The 19,218-nt window shown below is 48.4% G+C and overlaps 5 protein-coding genes across 5 annotated transcripts, besides 13 other annotated features; 3 read left to right on the top strand and 2 right to left on the bottom strand.

The window, feature by feature from the left end:
• Nucleotides 1-2,839: 2,839 nt before the first annotated feature.
• Nucleotides 2,840-5,702, top strand: PVX_111065 (early transcribed membrane protein (ETRAMP); the record flags this gene model as incomplete). The annotated part of the gene is made up of 1 exon (XM_001608388.1): nucleotides 2,840-5,702. Exon 1 carries the CDS (start codon nucleotides 3,477-3,479, stop codon nucleotides 5,700-5,702), a length of 2,226 nt encoding a protein of 741 aa, XP_001608438.1. The 5' UTR covers nucleotides 2,840-3,476.
• A 64-nt stretch (nucleotides 5,703-5,766) lies between these two features.
• Nucleotides 5,767-5,792: a microsatellite.
• An 880-nt stretch (nucleotides 5,793-6,672) lies between these two features.
• Nucleotides 6,673-6,715: a microsatellite.
• Nucleotides 6,716-7,565: 850 nt separating this feature from the next.
• Nucleotides 7,566-8,898, bottom strand: PVX_111060 (hypothetical protein, conserved). Its single transcript, XM_001608387.1, has 3 exons — nucleotides 8,358-8,898; nucleotides 8,175-8,236; nucleotides 7,566-8,052 (listed from the first exon to the last, which is right to left on the bottom strand). Exons 1-3 carry the CDS (start codon nucleotides 8,543-8,545, stop codon nucleotides 7,934-7,936), a joined length of 369 nt encoding a protein of 122 aa, XP_001608437.1. The 5' UTR covers nucleotides 8,546-8,898; the 3' UTR covers nucleotides 7,566-7,933.
• Nucleotides 8,222-8,250: a microsatellite.
• A 789-nt stretch (nucleotides 8,899-9,687) lies between the features above and the next one.
• On the top strand, nucleotides 9,688-10,999 carry PVX_111055 (haloacid dehalogenase, putative; the record flags this gene model as incomplete). Its single annotated transcript, XM_001608386.1, has 1 exon — nucleotides 9,688-10,999. One exon carries the CDS (start codon nucleotides 9,688-9,690, stop codon nucleotides 10,564-10,566), a length of 879 nt encoding a protein of 292 aa, XP_001608436.1. The 3' UTR covers nucleotides 10,567-10,999.
• Nucleotides 11,000-11,943: 944 nt separating this feature from the next.
• On the top strand, nucleotides 11,944-14,857 carry PVX_111050 (WD domain, G-beta repeat domain containing protein; the record flags this gene model as incomplete). The annotated part of the gene is made up of 1 exon (XM_001608385.1): nucleotides 11,944-14,857. One exon carries the CDS (start codon nucleotides 11,944-11,946, stop codon nucleotides 14,062-14,064), a length of 2,121 nt encoding a protein of 706 aa, XP_001608435.1. The 3' UTR covers nucleotides 14,065-14,857.
• Nucleotides 12,154-12,177: a microsatellite.
• Nucleotides 12,923-13,040: a microsatellite.
• Nucleotides 13,130-13,404: a microsatellite.
• Nucleotides 13,501-13,529: a microsatellite.
• Nucleotides 13,557-13,584: a microsatellite.
• Nucleotides 14,410-17,894, bottom strand: PVX_111045 (DNA binding protein Myb2, putative; the record flags this gene model as incomplete). The annotated part of the gene is made up of 1 exon (XM_001608384.1): nucleotides 14,410-17,894. The coding sequence occupies exon 1, from the start codon at nucleotides 17,161-17,163 to the stop codon at nucleotides 14,410-14,412; it is 2,754 nt and encodes a 917-aa protein (XP_001608434.1). The 5' UTR covers nucleotides 17,164-17,894.
• Nucleotides 15,026-15,045: a microsatellite.
• Nucleotides 15,045-15,069: a microsatellite.
• Nucleotides 15,962-16,003: a microsatellite.
• Nucleotides 17,895-17,958: 64 nt separating the features above from the next.
• Nucleotides 17,959-17,980: a microsatellite.
• A 265-nt stretch (nucleotides 17,981-18,245) lies between these two features.
• Nucleotides 18,246-18,267: a microsatellite.
• Between the last annotated feature and the right edge of the window lie 951 nt (nucleotides 18,268-19,218).

Below are 19,218 nucleotides of genomic sequence, written 5' to 3'. Positions count from 1 at the left end.
GATGAGGTAGTGGGGGAACATCCCAGTGGAAGAACGCATCAGGGGGCTCCTTATTCGTCACGCGAGTTTGGTCGAATGGGAAAGAGGCGTTTTTCACGTATAGGCAGTCGCATCGCGCGGGGTGTAAAGAATTCCCGCTTCACAATTTTTTTTTTTTTTTTTCTTTTTTTTTGTATTTCATCCCTTTCATCTCGCTCTCAATGTACAAGTGAATAAATGCACAAATGTATGAATGGATAATGCATAAATGCGTAAATGCTTAAATGCTCGTGTTGCGCATCCGACAAGTACCTACGCGAAGCATAGTCATTGATCACAATGAATTTGGTGGTGTTTCCCCCTTTTGGGGGTACGACTTTTGTGTATATATGGTGTATGTACGGGGAGGGGAACGTACACCCCATTGAAGGTTTCCTTTTACCTGCCCATTTTGAAAGGCATTACGATCTGTGCAAAAGAGGGGAAAGTTACCCCTTCTCTTCACCCCTTGCATATCCCCTGTTAAGATGACATATTCGCACGGAGAAGCGGGCGTATGCAATCTTTTTTACCTCCTTTGTGCCACTCAAAAGAAGTGTGGAGTTTCTCTAAGTAATAATTCGCACCTGAAAGGGGAGGGGGGGAAAAAAATGGCATTAAAATGAATTCATCGCTCGGTATACAAATTTGCACATATAAGTGGGCGAATCGATTGTCCCCTTGTGAGAGCACCATAAAAAATCAGTCACAGGTAACGTGCTTAAAAAGTCCTACGCTTTTGGAACTTACGTAAAATTACCCCCTCTTGAGTGTTTCCAAACGGGAAGTCCAACCGCTCATCATGCAATGTTAACCTTTACGGGCTGCCTATGATTACTTGGATGGGCAATTCCCAAATGTGCCCGCTCAATTTCGAAAAAATAAAAATGAACAGGTGGAAGAATGAGCGAAATATAGCCACCTCATAGTAGCACCGTTGGTGAAGTTTGTCATATGGTCCACGTCACTCATCGAAATCTTTTGATCGATGCGTTCCGCGGAGTTGTATTTTTGCACACATCGGTACGTGGCTAGACAGGTATACGACATGTGCATGTGCCTGATGGGGTGTGCGATATCTTCACATGTTGTTACCTCCCCCTTACTGCGACAATTGCACACACAACATGGCCTTAAAACGGAGGTTTATCAAATGACGCTCCCCGGTGGAAGGAAGCTGACCGCAGTGAGATGCACAAATGATGTTAGCAACAACCTCAGTTGTGTATTGCCGTTTGGTGAAGAACTTTACTGGGCGGGCAGTTACTACATCGACGCTGACTTTGTTGCATGGCACCCGATTGGCCACTTGAACATTTTGCAGCTCACCAGTTGAGAGGCATTTTTAATGATCATTTGTTTGGCCTGATGGGCGAAGTAGCGGCGCCTTTCTGCGTCGCAGCTGGGGTTGGAAAAAAAAAAAAAAAAGTAAAAAAACAAACAAACAAATCGACAAATAAATACACAAATCAGCGCAAAGGTCTCCCTTGCGGAGAAGAGAATTTGTCACATCTTCCTCCGCTTCCTGCGTTTGGCCAAATTAACGATCGAATGGGTACATGCGAGGGGAAGTAACTGTTAGCTCATGTTTCGTCCAGTTAGCGGCATGTTGCCTGGGAATACGACGCGGGGAGGGAAGGAGCCAGTGGGTATTTTTCCCTTCCACAGCACGCGTACATATGTAATCATATGTATGTGTATACATATGCATACACGTGTAACGTCGTGGGGCCAGTTAACTTGCGCGCGCACACTGCCCAGGAGTAAAACAAAAAATGTGCTCTGTGCCATGGGGGGGAGCCCAAAACGGGGGAACACACTTATTAAGGAAGTTTGACTTGGCCGCTTTTTTTTTTTTTTTTTTTTTTTTTTTCCCATACGGTTGTCCCTTCGCGAGGACGTATACTTCCAATGTGTTACAATTCGAGGGCGTGGATAATTGGGAATGGTCATACGTTTACGCGCTTGTGCAGGTGCACTTGCTCGCCTTGGCATTCGCCTCCCTCCCTATGCTTTAATTTTGCTCCCACTTTGCTCCCATTTTGGCTTGAGGCGCGCGCGAGCCCCCCGGCAACGTTCCGCAGCTCAACTGCCAACCCGGGCCCACCCGATGACGGGGCGCGTCGACCCCACTAGGTACCTCCTCCCCCTCCAGACGGCACAACTGTTCAGGCGATACATCCAAAAGGGAAATAAAAAAGTACTCTTTAAACGCAGATGCGCGCTTCGCATTCGACTACCCCTTTACATTTGCAGTGACCGGCCCACCACGCGCATGTGTGTGTGTGTAGCTAACGGAGGGAACCGATCATAGCCATCGTCCAATGGGCTAAATTTATGAACAAAAATGGGAAGGAAAAAAAAAAAAAAAAAAATTGCATTCCCCCTCCTAGTGTGTGCAAACCGCTCCAAAGGTAGCCACGCACATGCGCAAATTTGTGTAAACGATCATATGTACTTATTTGTTTCCCCCTTGCGTATACACTTTTACCTTCCTTTATGCATTTTTTCCCCACGTATGGACACACAAACTAGGGGAAAAAAAATTAATCAAAACAAAAGTAGCAAATGTGCAAAATAAATTACTCATTAAATTTACATTTCGACACCTAAGGAAGAAAAAAAAAAAAAAAAAAAAATACACCCTGTCAAATTGAAAAAAAAAAAAAAAATTTCCATGCACAACCAAGCACACACTAGGATTCAAAATCGAATTATTTTCTTTCAAAGGAAAAAAAAAAAAAAAAARATTCTCCTTTTCTGCTCATATTTTATCTTCTTTATATTTATCTTCTTTTTTTTCTTTTTTTCTTTTTTTTTTCTCATTTTATGTTCCCGCTAGGTTTTATTAACGCAAATGCATGTTTAAACATTCCCATCGTTGTATGTGCAACTTAAAAGATATTGAGGAACACACACTCTTGTGCGCCGGAAATTGGACAAACGCGATAAAAGGGAGAGGAAAAAAAAAAATAGCAAACGGGAAGTGGCAAACGGGGAAGTAGTAAAACGGCGAAGTAGCAAACGCCGAAGTAGTAACACGGCCACTCGGCAAAACCGCGCAGTGACAATATATCGCTTTAATCGAAAGAGTCGACAAAAAAAAAAAAAAAAATTCACCACTTTTTTGAATTCCTCGTGAAAAAAATTCCCTAATTATAAGTTATGAGCGCCAGGCGCAATTTCCCCTAGGGCCGCTCTCTTACACACACGCGGAAGCGAACAAGTGCGAGCGAACAAACACATCAGTACCTGCACATCAGCACCTGCACAGCAACACCTGCACAGCAACACCTGCACAGCAACACCTGCACAGCAACACCTGCACACCGACACGTACACATCAGCACCTGCGCACCCACGCATGCGAAATCTGCACACACTCCCGCGCGCGCACATCCCCGTGACTCAAAAGATACACCCACACAGACGCACATTCCACCTGTCTGCCCTCCCTAATGAAAATATCCAACGCTTTTCTCCTCCTCCAACTGCTTCTCTTATCGTACTGTTTCACACCATGCCTGTCGCAAAAACGACACGCCACTAGGGGGGCGCTGCATTCTTTAAAGTCGATCGAGCATGAGGTGCAGAGGAAGAAAAACAAGAAGAAAAAAATTATCCTGTATTCCATAGGCTCCATCTTAGCGCTAGCAGCAGTCATAGCAACTGGGGTAGGCATTGGAATGTACATTAAAAAGAAAAAAAAAAACTCCTTGGAAAAGTTACAACAAATTGAGCCTCAGAAGTTAGAAAGCAAAACAGATGAGAGCGATCCGCTGTTGGGCAAATCGGAGGCTGCCAAGGTTGAGGTTAAAGGGGACAGCGAAGAGGTTCCTCAGGAGGTGAGCAGCCCGAGCGAAGCGCTCGACGTGGAACCCCCCGTGAGTGAAGCGCTGAACATGGAACCAGCGGTGGGAGAAAGTGCCAACTTCGAAGACAGCGCGAAGGGAGAAGTGGACATCGAACCAGTGAGCGAAGTGGAGAGCATCGAACCGGTGAGCGAAGTGGAGAGCATCGAACCGGTGAGCGAAGTGGAGAGCATCGAACCATCCGTCGACGAAGTGATGGACGCAGCAGAACCCATTTCAACCGAACCGGTGAACGTGGAACCCGCGGGAAACGAAACGGAGAATATCGTGCCAACCTCATTCGAACAGGTGAACATCGAACCAGCGGTAAGCGAAGCGTTTAGTCAGGAGAGAAGCGGCGAGGAAACTGCAGACTTCGAAGACAGCGTAAAGGAAGACGTGATCCCTGAGTCCCCCCCAGTCGAATCGGTTACCATCGAAGCGGAGAACATCCAACCAATGAACGTCGAACAAATGAATGTCGATCCAACAGTAAGCGACGCGGAGAGCATCGAACCCACCCCAGTCGAAGCGGTGGACATAGAACCAGTGAACGTCGAGCCAGTGAACGTCGAACCAGCGGTAAGCGAAACGATGAGCCAGGAGCCAAGCCTCGACGAAGTGGAGAATGTCGAATCAGCAGTTAACGAAATGATGAGTCAGGAGCCAAGTGCCGAGGAAACAGCAAACTTCGCGCACAGCATAAAGGAAGACGTGAGCCCCGAATCAACCTCAGTCGAATCACTAGACGTGGAATCCTCCGTAAGCGAACCAATGAGCACTGATCCCTCCCCAGTAGAGTCTGTGAGCATGGAATCAGTTGATAGCGAAACGGTGAACGTCGAATCAATTGACAGCGAAACGGTGAACGTCGAACCCAGCGATGAGACCAGCAAGGTGGAAGCAGACGTGCAGCAATTTACTGATGAGGAGCTTTCAACCATTGGGAACGTAGCAGATAAGGCGAGTGACGGACCAGCTCCAGAAGCAAGTGACTTCCCGGATTCTATTTTTGAAGAAAATTTGGACAACGCCAATCCGCCTCTGAAGTTGGAAGATGCGCTGGTTGACCCTCCAGCAAGTGACGAAGCGCAGCCCGAACCTTCTCATCCGAATGAAGCAGTTGGAGCGGCCAAATCTGCTGAATCTGCTGAAGCGGATCAGATCTCGCACAGCGGAAGTGGTGACGCCTCGCCAAGTGCCCCCAGCAGCAGCGACGATACCAGTGGCAGTAAAAATTCGGGAACGTCTGGAAAGGATAGACTGTTCAAAACTTACGACTCAGATGTAGAACCCCCAATTGTCCCGGAAAAGTACCCAACGGTTGGAGTTAAGGAAGCCCCCAAAATGGGTTTTGCGGAAATGGCATTCAAAAATATTTTTGATACGTTTTCCAAAGTTGCGGATGCATCGAAGGTGCTCACCCCCGAGAAGCAGTCCGCCCCCGAGAAGCAGTCCGCCCCCGAGAAGCAGTCCGCCCCCGAGAAGCAGTCCGCCCCCGAGAAGCACTCCACTCCCCCTAAGCAATCAACTTCCCCGAAAGAGTCCACTTCCCCCAAGCAGCCCGCTCCCCCTAAGCCATCCACTTCTCCTAAGCAATCAGCTCCCGCCAAGCAGTCCGCCCCCCCTAAGCAATCCGCTCCCGCGAAACAATCAGCTCCCGCTAAAAATGCCGCTCCTCCCCAAAGCGCCAGCTCCTCCCGATTTTTCAGCTCCTCTTCGAACGGGAACAAAGGATTTGGATTGCGTCTGTTTTCAGATGCCTCAAGTTCGAATAACAAAAAGGGACGTGCAGGCAACCCCATCATTAGGTTTAAAAGGCGGGCTAACTGACCTAAAAATTTTGCATGCATAACGGGGGTGCAGAACATCCACCTTAAGTTAAACACACGCAGATGTGCCTACCCGTTTCTACCCGGGTAGACGCGTCTAAACTGTCCAGAGGTGTAACAGAAGCAAATGGAAGCATTCATTTAGATCATAACTGGACGAGGAAGAGGCGGGCCTCACGGGTGCCCCTTCTTTAGTATCGAGAGAGGGCGCGTTATGAAGCCGAAGCGGTGACTTACCTTCACGTATTGCGGACTGGGGCGCGCTTCGCCTGCTTCTCCCAAGCAGAATTACCGGCATCACCCCATCATCATATCAGTTCATCAGCACATCATCATATCAACCCATCAACCGTTGTCCCATTTTGTTACGCACCAGCAGCCACGCCCACCAAGCAACGAACGAATTCTTTAAAAACGCACACCGAGGAGTAGTATGGCCCCCCACTCCCTTGGCCATACACTCCCCATTTCGGAAGAGGGACTAATCTTTGAAGTTCAGAATTAATTAATTTTTTCTTTCCACTGCATATGTACCTCCGATTCATCATCACTGTGTTGTGTTAGAGATACCCCATGGAGAGTAGCATTCTGTCCGTGGTTAGCGGCAGCACGGTTAGCACATTCGCACGGTCGCGCGTGCCCACGTTTTATGAGCGTCTCTTTTGATTCCTTCATTTCTCTTTAATGTTTTTTTATGAGTAATTAAAAAAAAAAAAAAAAAAAAAAAGCGAAAAAGTGTGCCTTCTTTTAATTTATACCCAATTAAGTGCAAATCATGGTAGCCTCCTAGCACAGGGCCATTCATTTTTGTTGAGCGCTTTAAGCTTCTGCATGCTCTTGTCGGCGTGCCGACATGTGTGCACACCGACGTTGTGTGCCTTCATGGTGCGGGAGGGGTTAAGACGTCAGGCCCGCATATACACACACACACACACACACACACACACACACATCTATATCCACATCCACACATGCATAGCGACGACTTTCCACCGCTTTGCATCACCCCTACGTGGTAGAGTGTGCCACGATTCATTTTTGCAGGTCGCGCATGGCGTTTCGCTGTGCCTCGCCATGTGCCTCTTTACATGCTTACGTTTCTCCCACGCGTCTAATTTTTTTGTAACAGCTTTAGGATTCCTCCCCTGCTCCCCACCACCATCTTTAAATTTAATAGTACATTTTATTTTTTATTAATCGTGGTTACCGAAGCGGGGTTGTTTGTGAAGCGCGCGTCCTGTGTGCCATCCTCTGGTGGGGTGCAACGGATGTGCGTTTCGCTCATCAGGCAAAGGTGGCTTACAGTAAAAGATCATTCCCAATTCGTGGAGGAAGAAAAATGGGAACGCCAAAAGGTGATGGGAAAATTGGGTCCATCCAATTTGCGATGCATTCCGATGAGACCGCCCCAGTTAAGCCTTTGACCATTTTTTGAGGTCTCCTCTTAAATTGGTCTGAAGGGGAAGTGCCCTAAAGGTATTCCTATGGTAGGGGTTCTTTTTCGAGGCCATTATAAGCAAAAAGGGGAGTCCATCTCACCAAGTGGCATTATTCCAATGGGGAAGCCAAAAAAAAAAAAAAAAAAAAAGAGGGACAACTTCTCCACCATTTTGAAAATGCACTTCACCAACAAGTGGTTTTCTCCCTGTGAGAACGGCGTCCCCTCTTTGGCAAAAATAGCTGTTGGGAAGTCCTCCACGTCACGAAATCAACTTGGGAAAGGAAAACTTCTCCCTTTGGACATTTGCCCATGCGTCCCCAGAGCGCATCATCACTCGAGTGACAAAGTTGGTAGGCGCTTTACACCTGGTGGAACTTTTTGGCAGTGGGGTTTCTCCCCATGTGGGGTTACATCAAAATGGTTCGAGGAACAAAAATGATGCCGGCGTATTTATATCGCTGAGTTTACCAAAAAAAGGGAAAAGACGAATCGAAACAAACGCAAGGGGACGCGAAAAAAAGGGGAAAAAAGAGGAGAAAAAAAGGGGGAAAAGGGAATAAAAAACAATTCTTCGCGCGTATTAACACAATGCAGAGTATATCATGCCTCCTCTAATTGTTTTTTTTTTGTTCTTTTTTGCCATTCTGCAAGTTGCCTAGCGGCGCTATTTTACCGTCTTGCATCACTTGAAGGTGAGTGGCGACGCGGCAGACATAACCATGCTGACGGACTGGAACGTCCACGGTGATGACTCTCAAATGGGTGTTTATCCAGTCAGCTGCTGCTCCTCCCTACAGGTTGCTCAAATTTTTTACAATTTCCTTATTGGTGTTGTTTTCTTTTCTCACTTTCTCCACCTCTTTCATCGCGAGCAGGTTCCCATGGCACGACGTGCAGATGATCTTCAGTCCTGCGAAGTTCGTTGGTGAGTGTAACTAGCGGTGTAGGTTTCTAATGAGGGGGGAACACCCATATGCTCTCATTTTTGCGCCACTATTTGCAGCAGTTCACTGCGTCAACCCCCATTCGTACCTTCTGCCGTGTCCCAGTGAACCTTCACATTGGTCTGCTTAACTTTGTCGCACCTCCAGCACCTGCAGGGGTAGGAAAGAGCAGGGGAAGAAACAGTCACGTTGTAGCCTTAGCGATATATTCACCACGTGGACGTTTGCTGCCAAGACGAGCAGTGTACCCCCTCGACATCCTCCATCTTACATGAAGGCCTTCAAAGAACTGTACTTGTGCACAACTGCACTTTTGGGATCGAATTTACTATCCAGGTGCTTCCTCGGGAGGGGCTCAAACTTCTTCAGGAGCTTCACCGCTTTGTTCCTCTCCTTGCTGACGTTCGACGACAGGATGCGCACCAAGTCGCTCTTCTTGTAGTCCTTGTGCTTGACCATGTTGCGGGGGGGCAAAAAAGGAGGCGCAGGGGGGAGCGAAATGGGAGCGAAAAGGGAAGCGCAAACGGAAGCGCAAAGTGACTCCCAAAATGACGCTCAAAATGATACTCCAAATGGACTGCAATTGCCGCGCAGAAGGCCGCTCCAAATGCCGCCCAACTATGGAGTGCAATTCGTCCGCGCAGAAGCCACGCGCGAGAAAGAGGAGGCCGAAGGGCGAAGTGGAGAAAAATCCCCAAGGGGTAAAACTGGCTTGGGCACGAGCAGGATGGTCCTCTCAAATTGGCAAAGCGCCACAAAATTTAGTGTTCCTTTTGAAACGCGCCTGTCGAGTGGGCGCCGCGCGGAGGGACAAAAGCTGGGCGCTGTAAGTGGTCGTGCATGCATACCCACGTGAGGGCGTTCACTGGTGTGGATGCTCGCCCGCGCGCGCGTTCATGCGTGCATAGGGGCGTGCGCCGCCAATAACCGCCGCGCGCAAAATGTGAAAGCGCAGTATGTCGCAAAAACGCTCCCAAATCGTTTCTCCAGTGGATGGTCCAAGCAAAAAAAAAAAAAAAAAAAATACTCTCCGTTTGCCATGCGTTAAAAATACCGACTTTGATTTTAAGAGGTATAGAAAAAAAAAATTAGCAAACTGAGTGGAAGGAAAAGCATCCCAACGAAGCAGCCGACGAAGCAGCCGAAGAAGCAGCCGACGAAGCAGCCGACGAAGCAGCCGACGAAGCAGCCGACGAAGCAGCCGACGAAGCAGCCGACGAAGCAGCCGACGAAGCAGCTGACGAAGCAGCCCGACAAAAGTGCGCCTCCAAAAAAGAGAATGAACCAGTTGGTGAAAAGGCCAGAGCGCGTAGATATGCACATACACGTATAACTGCAGTGCGCGATAGGGAGTCTACATATGCTCTCATTTGACGTCGCACGCAGGGCAGCGTTTTTTTTTCCCCATTTTTGAGGTAAAAATAGCTCGAAGTTTTTTTTTTTTTTTATTGGCAGCGTTGCGGGTACGTCCCTTCATTAGCGTCACGTGATAGTTCTGTGTAGACGAGCTGTCCCGCAGCAAACGTAGCAACATCGCAACTTCGCAACGCCGCTAAACTGCCACACCGCCGCACCGCTGAGTCGAAACTGCCGGCAGCAAAATGACGGCGAAAATGCTGGACATAGTGGACCAAGCGGGAAAAAGCGTGAGCAGAGAAAACCTGAAGGACGAAATAAAAATTCTGTTCACAGACATAGATGGGACGCTACTTAACAGTGACCATAAGCTATCCCCCCAGAACATGCAGACGATAATAAAGGCGAAAGAAAAGGGCATAAAAATTGTGCTGGCAACGGGGAGACCCACATTCTCCGTACAGGGGGTGATAGGGGAAGAATTAAAAAAAAATGACTTAAAGTTATTCCCAGGAATATACCTAAATGGATGCATAACGTATGATGAGAAGGGAGAAAGAATAATTGACCACGTCCTTAATGATGAGTTAAAAATGGACATTTATAATTTTTCAAAAAAAGAAAAATTCGATCAGTACTGCATTTGGTATACTCTCGAAAAAACCTTCTGCTTCACCATAAATGATGAAATCAGGAGCTACATGAATGTAGAGAGTGTTACTCCAGAAATTATTAATGAAGAGACTTTTAAAACGTTGAGGGTGTATAAAGTGCTCATGTGTTTAAATGAGCAAAACGTTTGCTCCGTCTTTCAATCGTGCAAGGATCTGTTTGCCCACAAAATTAATGTGGCAAATACGTTCATGAATTATATAGAATTATTTCACCAGAAAACCAATAAGTTTGAGGGGGTGAAAAAGATTTGCGAGAGTTATAACATCAGTTTGAACAACGCCCTGGTCATTGGGGATGGTGAGAACGACATGGAAATGCTCGAGGGCGTGCCCACTTCTGTTTCCCCCAGCAATGCCTCCGAGAAGGTGAAGAGGTGTGCCAAGTATGTCGGCCCCTCCAACAACGACAGCGTCGTCAGTTACGTGCTGCAGCGGTTTTGCGGGGTGTAGAAGCGCCATGTGGAGCGGTTTAGCGGTGTGTATCCGTGTGAAGCGGTTTAACGCTGTTTAGCGCTGCGAACCGAGGCCCTTGCCAGAAGGTTGACCAAGCGGTGAAGCGACGCATCACGCTCCAGCCGGACTGCTCGCTGCGCAGCTCGAGCAGACCTTGCTCCACGTGCAGCACACCCTCCCACGGAACGAACTGCCCAGCGGCACCCCAAGCTGCGTGCTGCGTTCTCAATTTTGAAAGGTCCTCCCTTCCCCCTGTCAGATTGTTTTAATGTGTTTAATTAAATTTTAGCGCTGATTTTTTCGCCTCCATTTTTTTGAGCGCGTCGGCGCCGCCCGAGTTTCATTTCGCCCTAATTAACTGTTCCTTAATTAACTCCCCGAGCTGACTACTCCCTAATTAATTGCCATTCATTTTTGCCCTCGCTGGGCCTTATCCCGTTCGGCGTGAGCGCATGCGCAGTGTGAACATCGGCTGATTTGCACGACCAGCGCACCGCTTGTTCGTTTAACAACGGGGTTATTAACGTCTCTTTGGCGGGACCCCCCATGCCACCTCCACGTGGATGATCCAGCCAAATGGACGCTCCGCCGATTCAGCAAAAGGATCAAATTGTTTCCTAAGCTGATTTGTGGGTCCCGCAAGAGTGCCCCTTTTTTCCTAAATTTTGGACAATCCACTTGGAATGGTTTTCCTGTTTGAGGGGTCACTTCCTAGGGGGGGTATATGACTAGGTCCCCCAAAAGGAAGGGGCGGTGGTGACAGTCAGTCCATTCTTCGTCTTAAAAAGGACCACAAATGAGCTCTGCAGGGAATTCCTGCTCCATGGAAAGGGCCGCCACAAATGGTGTAGAAGCGAAGGGAAGGAAGTAAGCATGGGGGAAGCACGCGGAATGAAACAAAATGAGCATCGCCACGTGGCGATAATTTCCATCTGCCACTGGGGGACTCCCTTTGATGCACCTTCCTGTGCAGATTATCCCCTGGGAGCTTCCCCAAAAAATGAAAATAAAAAATTGAATTGCAAAAGGGGGAAAAAATTGCACGCGCGGGAGGCAAATTCTGAGAAAGGTATGCCATGGGGCGAACGCAGCGAAGCGAATAGCCCCGGCTGGCGCGAAAGAAGCGGCAGCTCGGCTGAAAAAAAAATAAAATTGCAAATGGCGAAGCAGCGCGCGATTCGCCTCAGGAGGCAACCGCGACTGCCATTTTCACGCCAACGAAGTAGTTTAAAAAAAAAAAAAGTTACTAGGAACCCGTGACAGCTCGACATTGACGAGGCGCTGCGGGGAGAGGGACTCGGGAAGGGCGGATCCCTAACACGCCAATTGGGAGGAAGCGGGAACGAACGACCCCTTGACGAAGAGCTGCTCAGCATGGAGGACGACGCGGGGAAGAACCCAAACGGAGGGCCAGCCGACTTGAGCGGCCAAAGCGACAACGTGGTGGGGGATGACGAGTACCCCGAGGAGTTTTCCGAGTCGGGCGAGTCCAATGAGTTTTCAGAGGGGGGTAAAGAAGAACGCTATGGGGGAAGGGAAGATCGCTGTGAGACCCCCCATGCGAGTAACCTGCAACCCGAGAGGGAATCAAAACTCCCATTTGCAAAAATGAAAGAAGAGGTCCTGCATGTGCACAAGAAAAACATAAGCGGGTTGAAGACGGTACGAAAGGGAAGCAGCCTCATACTGACCGGCAACGACAACTGCATCCGCGTATACGAATTTCAGAGCATGAATAGGGAGGACAAAAGCTGCTCCAAACTTATCACCCTAGCAGAAGGGTCCACCATTCAGTCAGTAGATGCGACTAGTAACCTACTTTTGGTGGCGAATGGAAATAAGTCCTTTGTGTATGACCGGACAGGGAAGCTAGTGAAAAACACCATCAGGGGAGACATGTACATTACGGATGCTAACAAAACGAAGGGACACACGAGAAGCGTTAACTGCTGTCGGTTCCACCCATGCAATGAAAGCATCTTCGCAAGTGCTAGTTTAGATAGCACCGTTAGAATTTGGGACTTAGAAAAAAACAACTGTTACGGAATTGATAAAGAACTAGTGCACCACCAATGTATAAAAGTGGTGAATGAAAAGAACATGATGCAAAATAATGTCCTTTGCTGTCAGTTCGTTCGAGATGGGAACTCCATCATCTTGGGATGTGAAAATGGCCAGATTGAAGTGAGAAATAAAATATCAAATGATTATATGTTCAGCTACAAACCTAAGCAACACATCGGAAGGGACCTTTCCCATTCGGATTCCATTGTTGACATTTTGACTTGCAAAAAAAGGGATCATTTTTTCTTCACCAGGAGCTTAGATAACACCGTTAAGTATTGGGACCGCAGGAACCTACAGAGGTGCGTTAAAAGCATTGAGGGCATTCCGACCATTTTTAAAAACAGCAGCATGTCTTTGTGGGGGGCTGATGAGCGGTACTTGGTGCTCGGCACACAGGAAAGGAAGGAAGTGCCAACGGATGAGGTGGCTTTAAAGGAGCGGGCCGTAGGAGACCCTGGAGGAAGTACCCCTCATGGAAAGGAGCACTTCCCCCAGGAACTGAAAAGGAAGGGAGCCGATTTATATGCCAACAACTATGTGAAGGTCTACCAGGGGGATGAAGACATGGAGCAGTTCCTAAACCAAGTGGCTGCTTCGAACAAAACGGTAAAGTGCATAAAGGGCGCTCTGCAAATTTATGACACTTACGGGGAGGTCTTCTCCTTGGTGCATGAGAGGCGGTACGAGGAGGCAGGCATCATCTGCACGCATTTCAGCGACCACATAGGTCAGCTCTTTCTGGGCACCACGGATGGGAACTGCCTTGTGTACTACCATGATGAGCGTAGCGGTGATGAGCAGCGCAGCGGTGTTGAGGAGCGCAGCGGTGATGACCTGTATGGAGATGCTGACCGCTGCGGCGTACCCCCCGTGGGGAGGAAGAAAAAGGGAGGCGTCCTTGAGTACCTGCACAAGGGCGTCAAGCGAAAACGGGAAAGGGCCTCCTTCTACACCAACTCTGAGCACATATACAATTTGGACAGCCTGCCAAAGGAAATAAAAATAACGGACGCTGGGGATGTGCTTATAAAGAAGGACCTCATCAATGCGAAGGTTAAAATGAACCCCAAGCTCAGCTCGTTCACAGCAAATGCATATGAGAAGAAGAGGCAAGTCGGCATGTACTCTAAATATATTGTAGATGCCAACCCTAGTGGGAAGGACCCGTCCAGCAGCCAAACCAACAAGGGAAACGAGTATGAAGAGGAAGACATCGTAGAAAAGTTGCGAAAAAGAGAACAGAGCAAACAAGGGGGGGACTACTTTATGAACGCCTACAAGTACACGCAGCCGAGTGCCATAATTGACTATTCCTCTGGTGAGGAGCAGGAGTACTCGCAGCTTTTGAAGAAGCCCAAGTGCCCCCAGTGCGGGGTTAAGAACTGCGTCTGCGGGTTTATGCGCTCGGGGGGGAGGCGCGCCAGATGAGGGGGAGCGCATATTAGGAGAAGAAGTACAGCAGATAATGCGGAGAAGCGTACTCATTGTGGGGGAGAAGTACCCTCGCGGGGTGCATGCCCTACACTGCTGCCATGCGGCGTGGCGACTCCCCGGGTCGAATGGTCAACACCATTTACACAGTAACGTCTTTACACAGTCACGTCTTTACGCGGATGGGCAGTGCGCCTGTGCGGTTTGTTAAGTCAAACTGTACAAAAAAAGAAGCGGTTGGCTGGGGGGGTCACTCCATTTTGGGGGAGCCCCTCCCGTTTGGGGAGCTCACCTCTGCTGGGGGGACGATCTGTCTCAGTGCGGAGCCACCCCTTTCCCCGCCTACGATACGGAGACCGGTTTGGAGTCTCCCTCCCGCAAGCGCTTGTTATCCTCAAGCAGCTCAACGTACAGCCGCTGGAGCGACTTGTGGTACTCAATTTCCTTTTGGTTTTCCTCTCGTTCCTCCCGAATGCGCTCACGGGCATAGGCCTTCTCCCGCTCATGCAGAGTGCTGAGCGCGTCCTTCTCATTCGAATAATTTACATACAAACTGAATTGAGAGTCAAAGGATTTTTTATAACCTTTAATTTTTCGCTCATAGCCCTTTGTGTACACGTCGTATTTGTTTTCTGTTTTTTTATAGAGCTCCATATTTTTGTGAATGAACTTGTTTAGCTTTTCACATGTGTGTTTGTAACTCTCTTTGATGTCTCGCTCGCTCATGCGCTCGATGAACGTGTATGCGTTTTGGGCGGGGCAGAAGAGGACTTGCTCGTTTAGTTCGCTCCACGTTTCGAAGTTGTGTGGTTGGCGGGTGCGCGACGGGGGGGCTTCCTCAAAGGGGTGCACTTCCTCAGAGAGGTGAACTTCCTCCGTGGGTTTCATCTCATCCGCCTGCTCCCCGTCTGGGTTAACCGCTTCCCCCTCCTGGGGTGTCATCTTGTGCAACTCGGCCTGCACAGACTGGAGGGCCATCCGCATGTAGGTTTCTTCCACACCATCGAGGGGGACCCTTTTCTGAATGGGCGTGCCATTTTTCATCGGGTAATTAAACATATCGTTTTTGATCAAAAGGAGCATTTCGTTAAGCACGGCACTTTCCACCTCTTTGGATGTGGCATCCTCAGCAGTGCTGGGCAAAGGGGGGGATGGTACCGACGGGGTTAAATTCATTTTGGGAAGGAAATAAGGCCTTGGCAAATTCCACCTAATAACTTTATTTTGGCTATTAAACCTTTCCTGTTCTCTTTTAAGTTGCTCCAATTTTTTTTCCTTTTCGATATCTTGCATGTCTTTTTCTACCTGAACGTGTTCATAATTTATTTGTGACTCCTGTTCGTTTAAGTCCTCCGGAATTTGCAGCTCGATCACGTTGGACTCTTTGGGCAAATGTGCCAGGGAAGATTTGATGAGCAGTTTAGCTCGGTCGATTTTTTCTTCGTAATCCTCATCGTACAACTCGCTCAGCAGAGTGTTCTTATCCAAAACGGAGTTTTCATTTCTTCCCATCTTATAAGATATGATCGAGTGGGCATACAGACTGGCATTCTTCTGGTTGCTCCTGATGTCGTTTATGATTTTGTCCTTCAAGTGGTTTCTCCCTTTGGTGGGGGTCTCACTTTGGTTCAAAATTTTCTGGCTTTCTATTTCTTCTTTCACCGCCTGAACATTTTGGGCAATGTTTTTCGGTTCATCGTGCAGCATCGGGGAGAGGTCCTCTTCGTCCTCCCCGCTGTCGTCGGGGCCTTCGTCTGGCCCTTCCTCTGCATCCTCCCCCCGAGGGGGAAGATTCGTCTGCCCATTAATATGCCGCTTAACCTGCCGCTTCGTGTGGAGGGACCCCCCCGCCCCAATGATCGGCTCGTTCATATTTCTTGATATGAGACTCTGGGCTGCCTGCTGTATGCCGAAATCCAGTTTGCTCGAGAAGGCAATCGACTTGCTGTAAAAGTTGGTTCCTACGGATGAGAATCTATCCCTCTCGTTTAACACAAAAGGGGAGCTCGTGACACTCGGCAGAATGTTGCTGATGGTTATTCCGTTATGGATGTTCTTCTCATTCTGTTCTTTTATAATTTGATTGAACGAGCTAGCTTCTTTGTTAATTTGAATTATTTCTTCCAATTCGTTTTCGTTTAAAATGGGTTCTGGTAGATTCAGCCGGACCCTTTTTCTTAGGTGACTCAACTCGTTGTACTGCTTATCGTAATTTTCGATGGCCAGAAGGAGGTCCTTCTCTTCGTTGTTTCTTTTCCCCTTGGAAGGCGTTTTCTTTTTTGAAGCGTTTGCCTCATCGTGGTGATCATACGGACTCGCTGCTACCTCGTTTATATTGTCCACGTCCATCGATTTCACGCTTTTATATTTGCTCTCTTTTTTTTCATCAAAGTGGGTTAGCGCCTGTTCCTCACTCACATCGAAGAATCCCTTGGCCGGTTTCCTTTCAAATAGGATCTCCTTCACATGGTCTATTCTGTGTTTATCATTTTTTTTGTAACCCGAGGTGGTGGAAACTATTCCTGCGGCTTTTAACTCCCTTTTTTTTTGCAACAGAGCCAACCGTCTAGCTTGTTCTAACTGTTTTTCTCTCGCCTTCCTCTTCGCCTTCTTCCCCTTGGTATTTGCAAGCCTCGCTTTTGCTTCTGCTAACATTTCTTTTTCGTCTTCATCCATATCTACGGGGTCCGCCTTTGCAGGTTTGGTCTCCGGTGCAGGATCTATTTCTCCTGGTCGTAGCTGTCTCGGATTTTTGTTCTTGTCATACACCTTCCCTTCTGCTTCATCTAGGAGGTACTCATAATGGTCTAAGCATTGCTTGGCTGTCCTCCCAACTATGGGGGCAATTGTTCTCCATTGTGTTGGGAATAGCTTGGCCAGGTGTAGAAGCTTCTCCTCCTCCTCTTTGCTCCACTCCGTTTTTTTCACTGATGGGTCTAGCCACTCATACCACCTGGCTTTGCACTGCTTGGCTGACTTCCTCACCAGAAGGGACGCAACTCTCGACCAGTTGTTCAGGCCGTATTTCATCACGGCCGCCTTCAGCACCTCATCTTCGCAGTTCTTCCATATGCCTCCCTTGATTTGGATCCTCATGGTGTATTTGAAGGGGACTCGACGGAAGGGGCTCCTCGGAGGAGATATATCCCGGGGCTATACCTCCGCGTTGGGCCCAAAAAAAAAGGTGGTGCGCGGGTGCCCAGGCATGTGCATCGATAGGCATGTCGTCCATAGGCATATGCTTCCATACGCATCGATATGCACCCTATGCAATGCTGTGAGGGCGGAAAAGGAACGAAAAAAAAAAGGAGAGAATCCCTCACATGAACGCACTTTCTACTGTGATGCTTCTCCCCCCATTTAGTAGCCCCATCCAGAGTGATCCGTGCAAATGGCCTTTCGTTCCAATCGGGGGGGCTCAAATATTGGGTTGAAGGGTTCCTTCGCTCTGCTGCCAAGTGCTTCTCTCCTGGGGGAGCACTTCCTCACAGCGATTTGCGCTACGAACATATGGCCAGCTTCATATCGTTTCACTGGTCCTGGTGGAAAATTCGTCAAAAGTGGGAGCGCGGGTTTGTTACGCCTGGAGGGTTCTTCATACAGGCGAGAGAAATGTATACCCCCTCTCTGGGAAAGTGAAATGGCGGAGGGCCGAAGTTCCAGCGGGGATATTATATACACGTGGCGCACAAATGTTATGTGCCTACTCACGTACGTACGTTCGCGTGCCTGCCTCTGCTTAAATTTGAAGAAAAACGTTTCGTCACAAGTGGAGGCAGCGCGGCGGGATTAACGCGGGGAGGGGAAGGCTTCCTCCTGGGGCGATTAAAAAGTGAACACAAGCACGTACTGAATGGAATGAAGTGGTGGAAGTATCTTCGCAATCGCGATAGCAATGACGGGGGCGCGAAGCTGGGACAGGGCCCGGGCCGTGCCAGCAACGTGCATACAATTGTAAGAGGCATACATATGCAATGCAGTGTACGAAAAATGACTGCAGTTGGCCATGCGCATAAAATGCCATTTTAATTATGCTGTGTTCAATTCGGGCGAAGTCACAGTGAGGTGACTTTTTTTTTTTTTTTTTTTTTTTTTTTCAATTTGCCAATTTTACGTAAAAAAAAAAAAATTAAAAAAAAAAAGCTTTTTAATTTTTTAAAAAATGAAATAATTTGTTGCGAGGAAGAGAAGCCTTCTGATTTGACTTTTTCTTCCCCCCCCTTTTCCCCTCTCTGTTTGTTTTTACGCCTTTACTTTTGCGCATTTTGTTCTTCATTTTTTTACGTTTCTCCAAAACAACTTGCCTACTATTCCCCACAGGCATATTTTTGTTCCCCCCCATTCGCCTGTACTTGCGTATAATACACTAGTCACCTTTGGCAGTCCCCGTCAGGCTCCCAGGCCAACTGTATAAAAAAGGAAGAAAAGAATAAGAGGGGAGAGTAGCATCATCCCTTTTGTGTTGAGAGCGTTACTCAATTGGGAACTTCCGTTGCACCGCTGTGGGTCGCATCGAGCCACCGTAGACGCGTCACAGTTGACCCTTTGAAGAATAGGGAGAAGCGGGAGGCGCGTGCCGAGCAGAGCGTTAAATTTGAGTGAGGAGTTTTCTCTTTTGTGGCGTCGTGGGACAACCGGGTTTGCAGCAATTACGCGGATTTGCAGCAATTACGCGGATTTGCAGAAATTACGCGGGTTTGCAGAAATTACGCGGATTTGCAGAAATTACGCGGATTTGCAGAAATTACGCGGATTTGCAGAAATTACGCGGATTTGCAGTGTAGTCGTCTTGAAGGCGTAGTGGAGTTGCTTCTGAGCGAACTGTTTGACAGCGCGCTTGCCAACCGCTTGCCAACCGCTTCCCACCCCGTGTGCCGTCCCGTTTGCTACTTTCCCGGCCGGGGGATGGACGAGCATGCGCACGGAGTGATGGAGTTGGGCTAGCCGCTGCCTGTATGTATGCCCGCCCGCACGTACATTTTTACACGCGCGCATTGTATGAAATTATCCCGAAAGAGAAGATCAGTGAGCAGCCCCCCTCCGCCGCGCCACTCACACATAGGGAGACCGTTTGATTACGTTCCACGTAACATTCAAGGAAGCGGGAGAAGAACATGCTCAGGTAACTTTCGCCGGCGCACCGGAGGCATC

This window comes from Plasmodium vivax, chromosome 6 (genome assembly GCF_000002415.2).
Source record: "Plasmodium vivax chromosome 6, whole genome shotgun sequence".
Taxonomy (NCBI): domain Eukaryota; phylum Apicomplexa; class Aconoidasida; order Haemosporida; family Plasmodiidae; genus Plasmodium; species Plasmodium vivax.
This window is presented reverse-complemented; position numbering and strand designations above follow the sequence as displayed.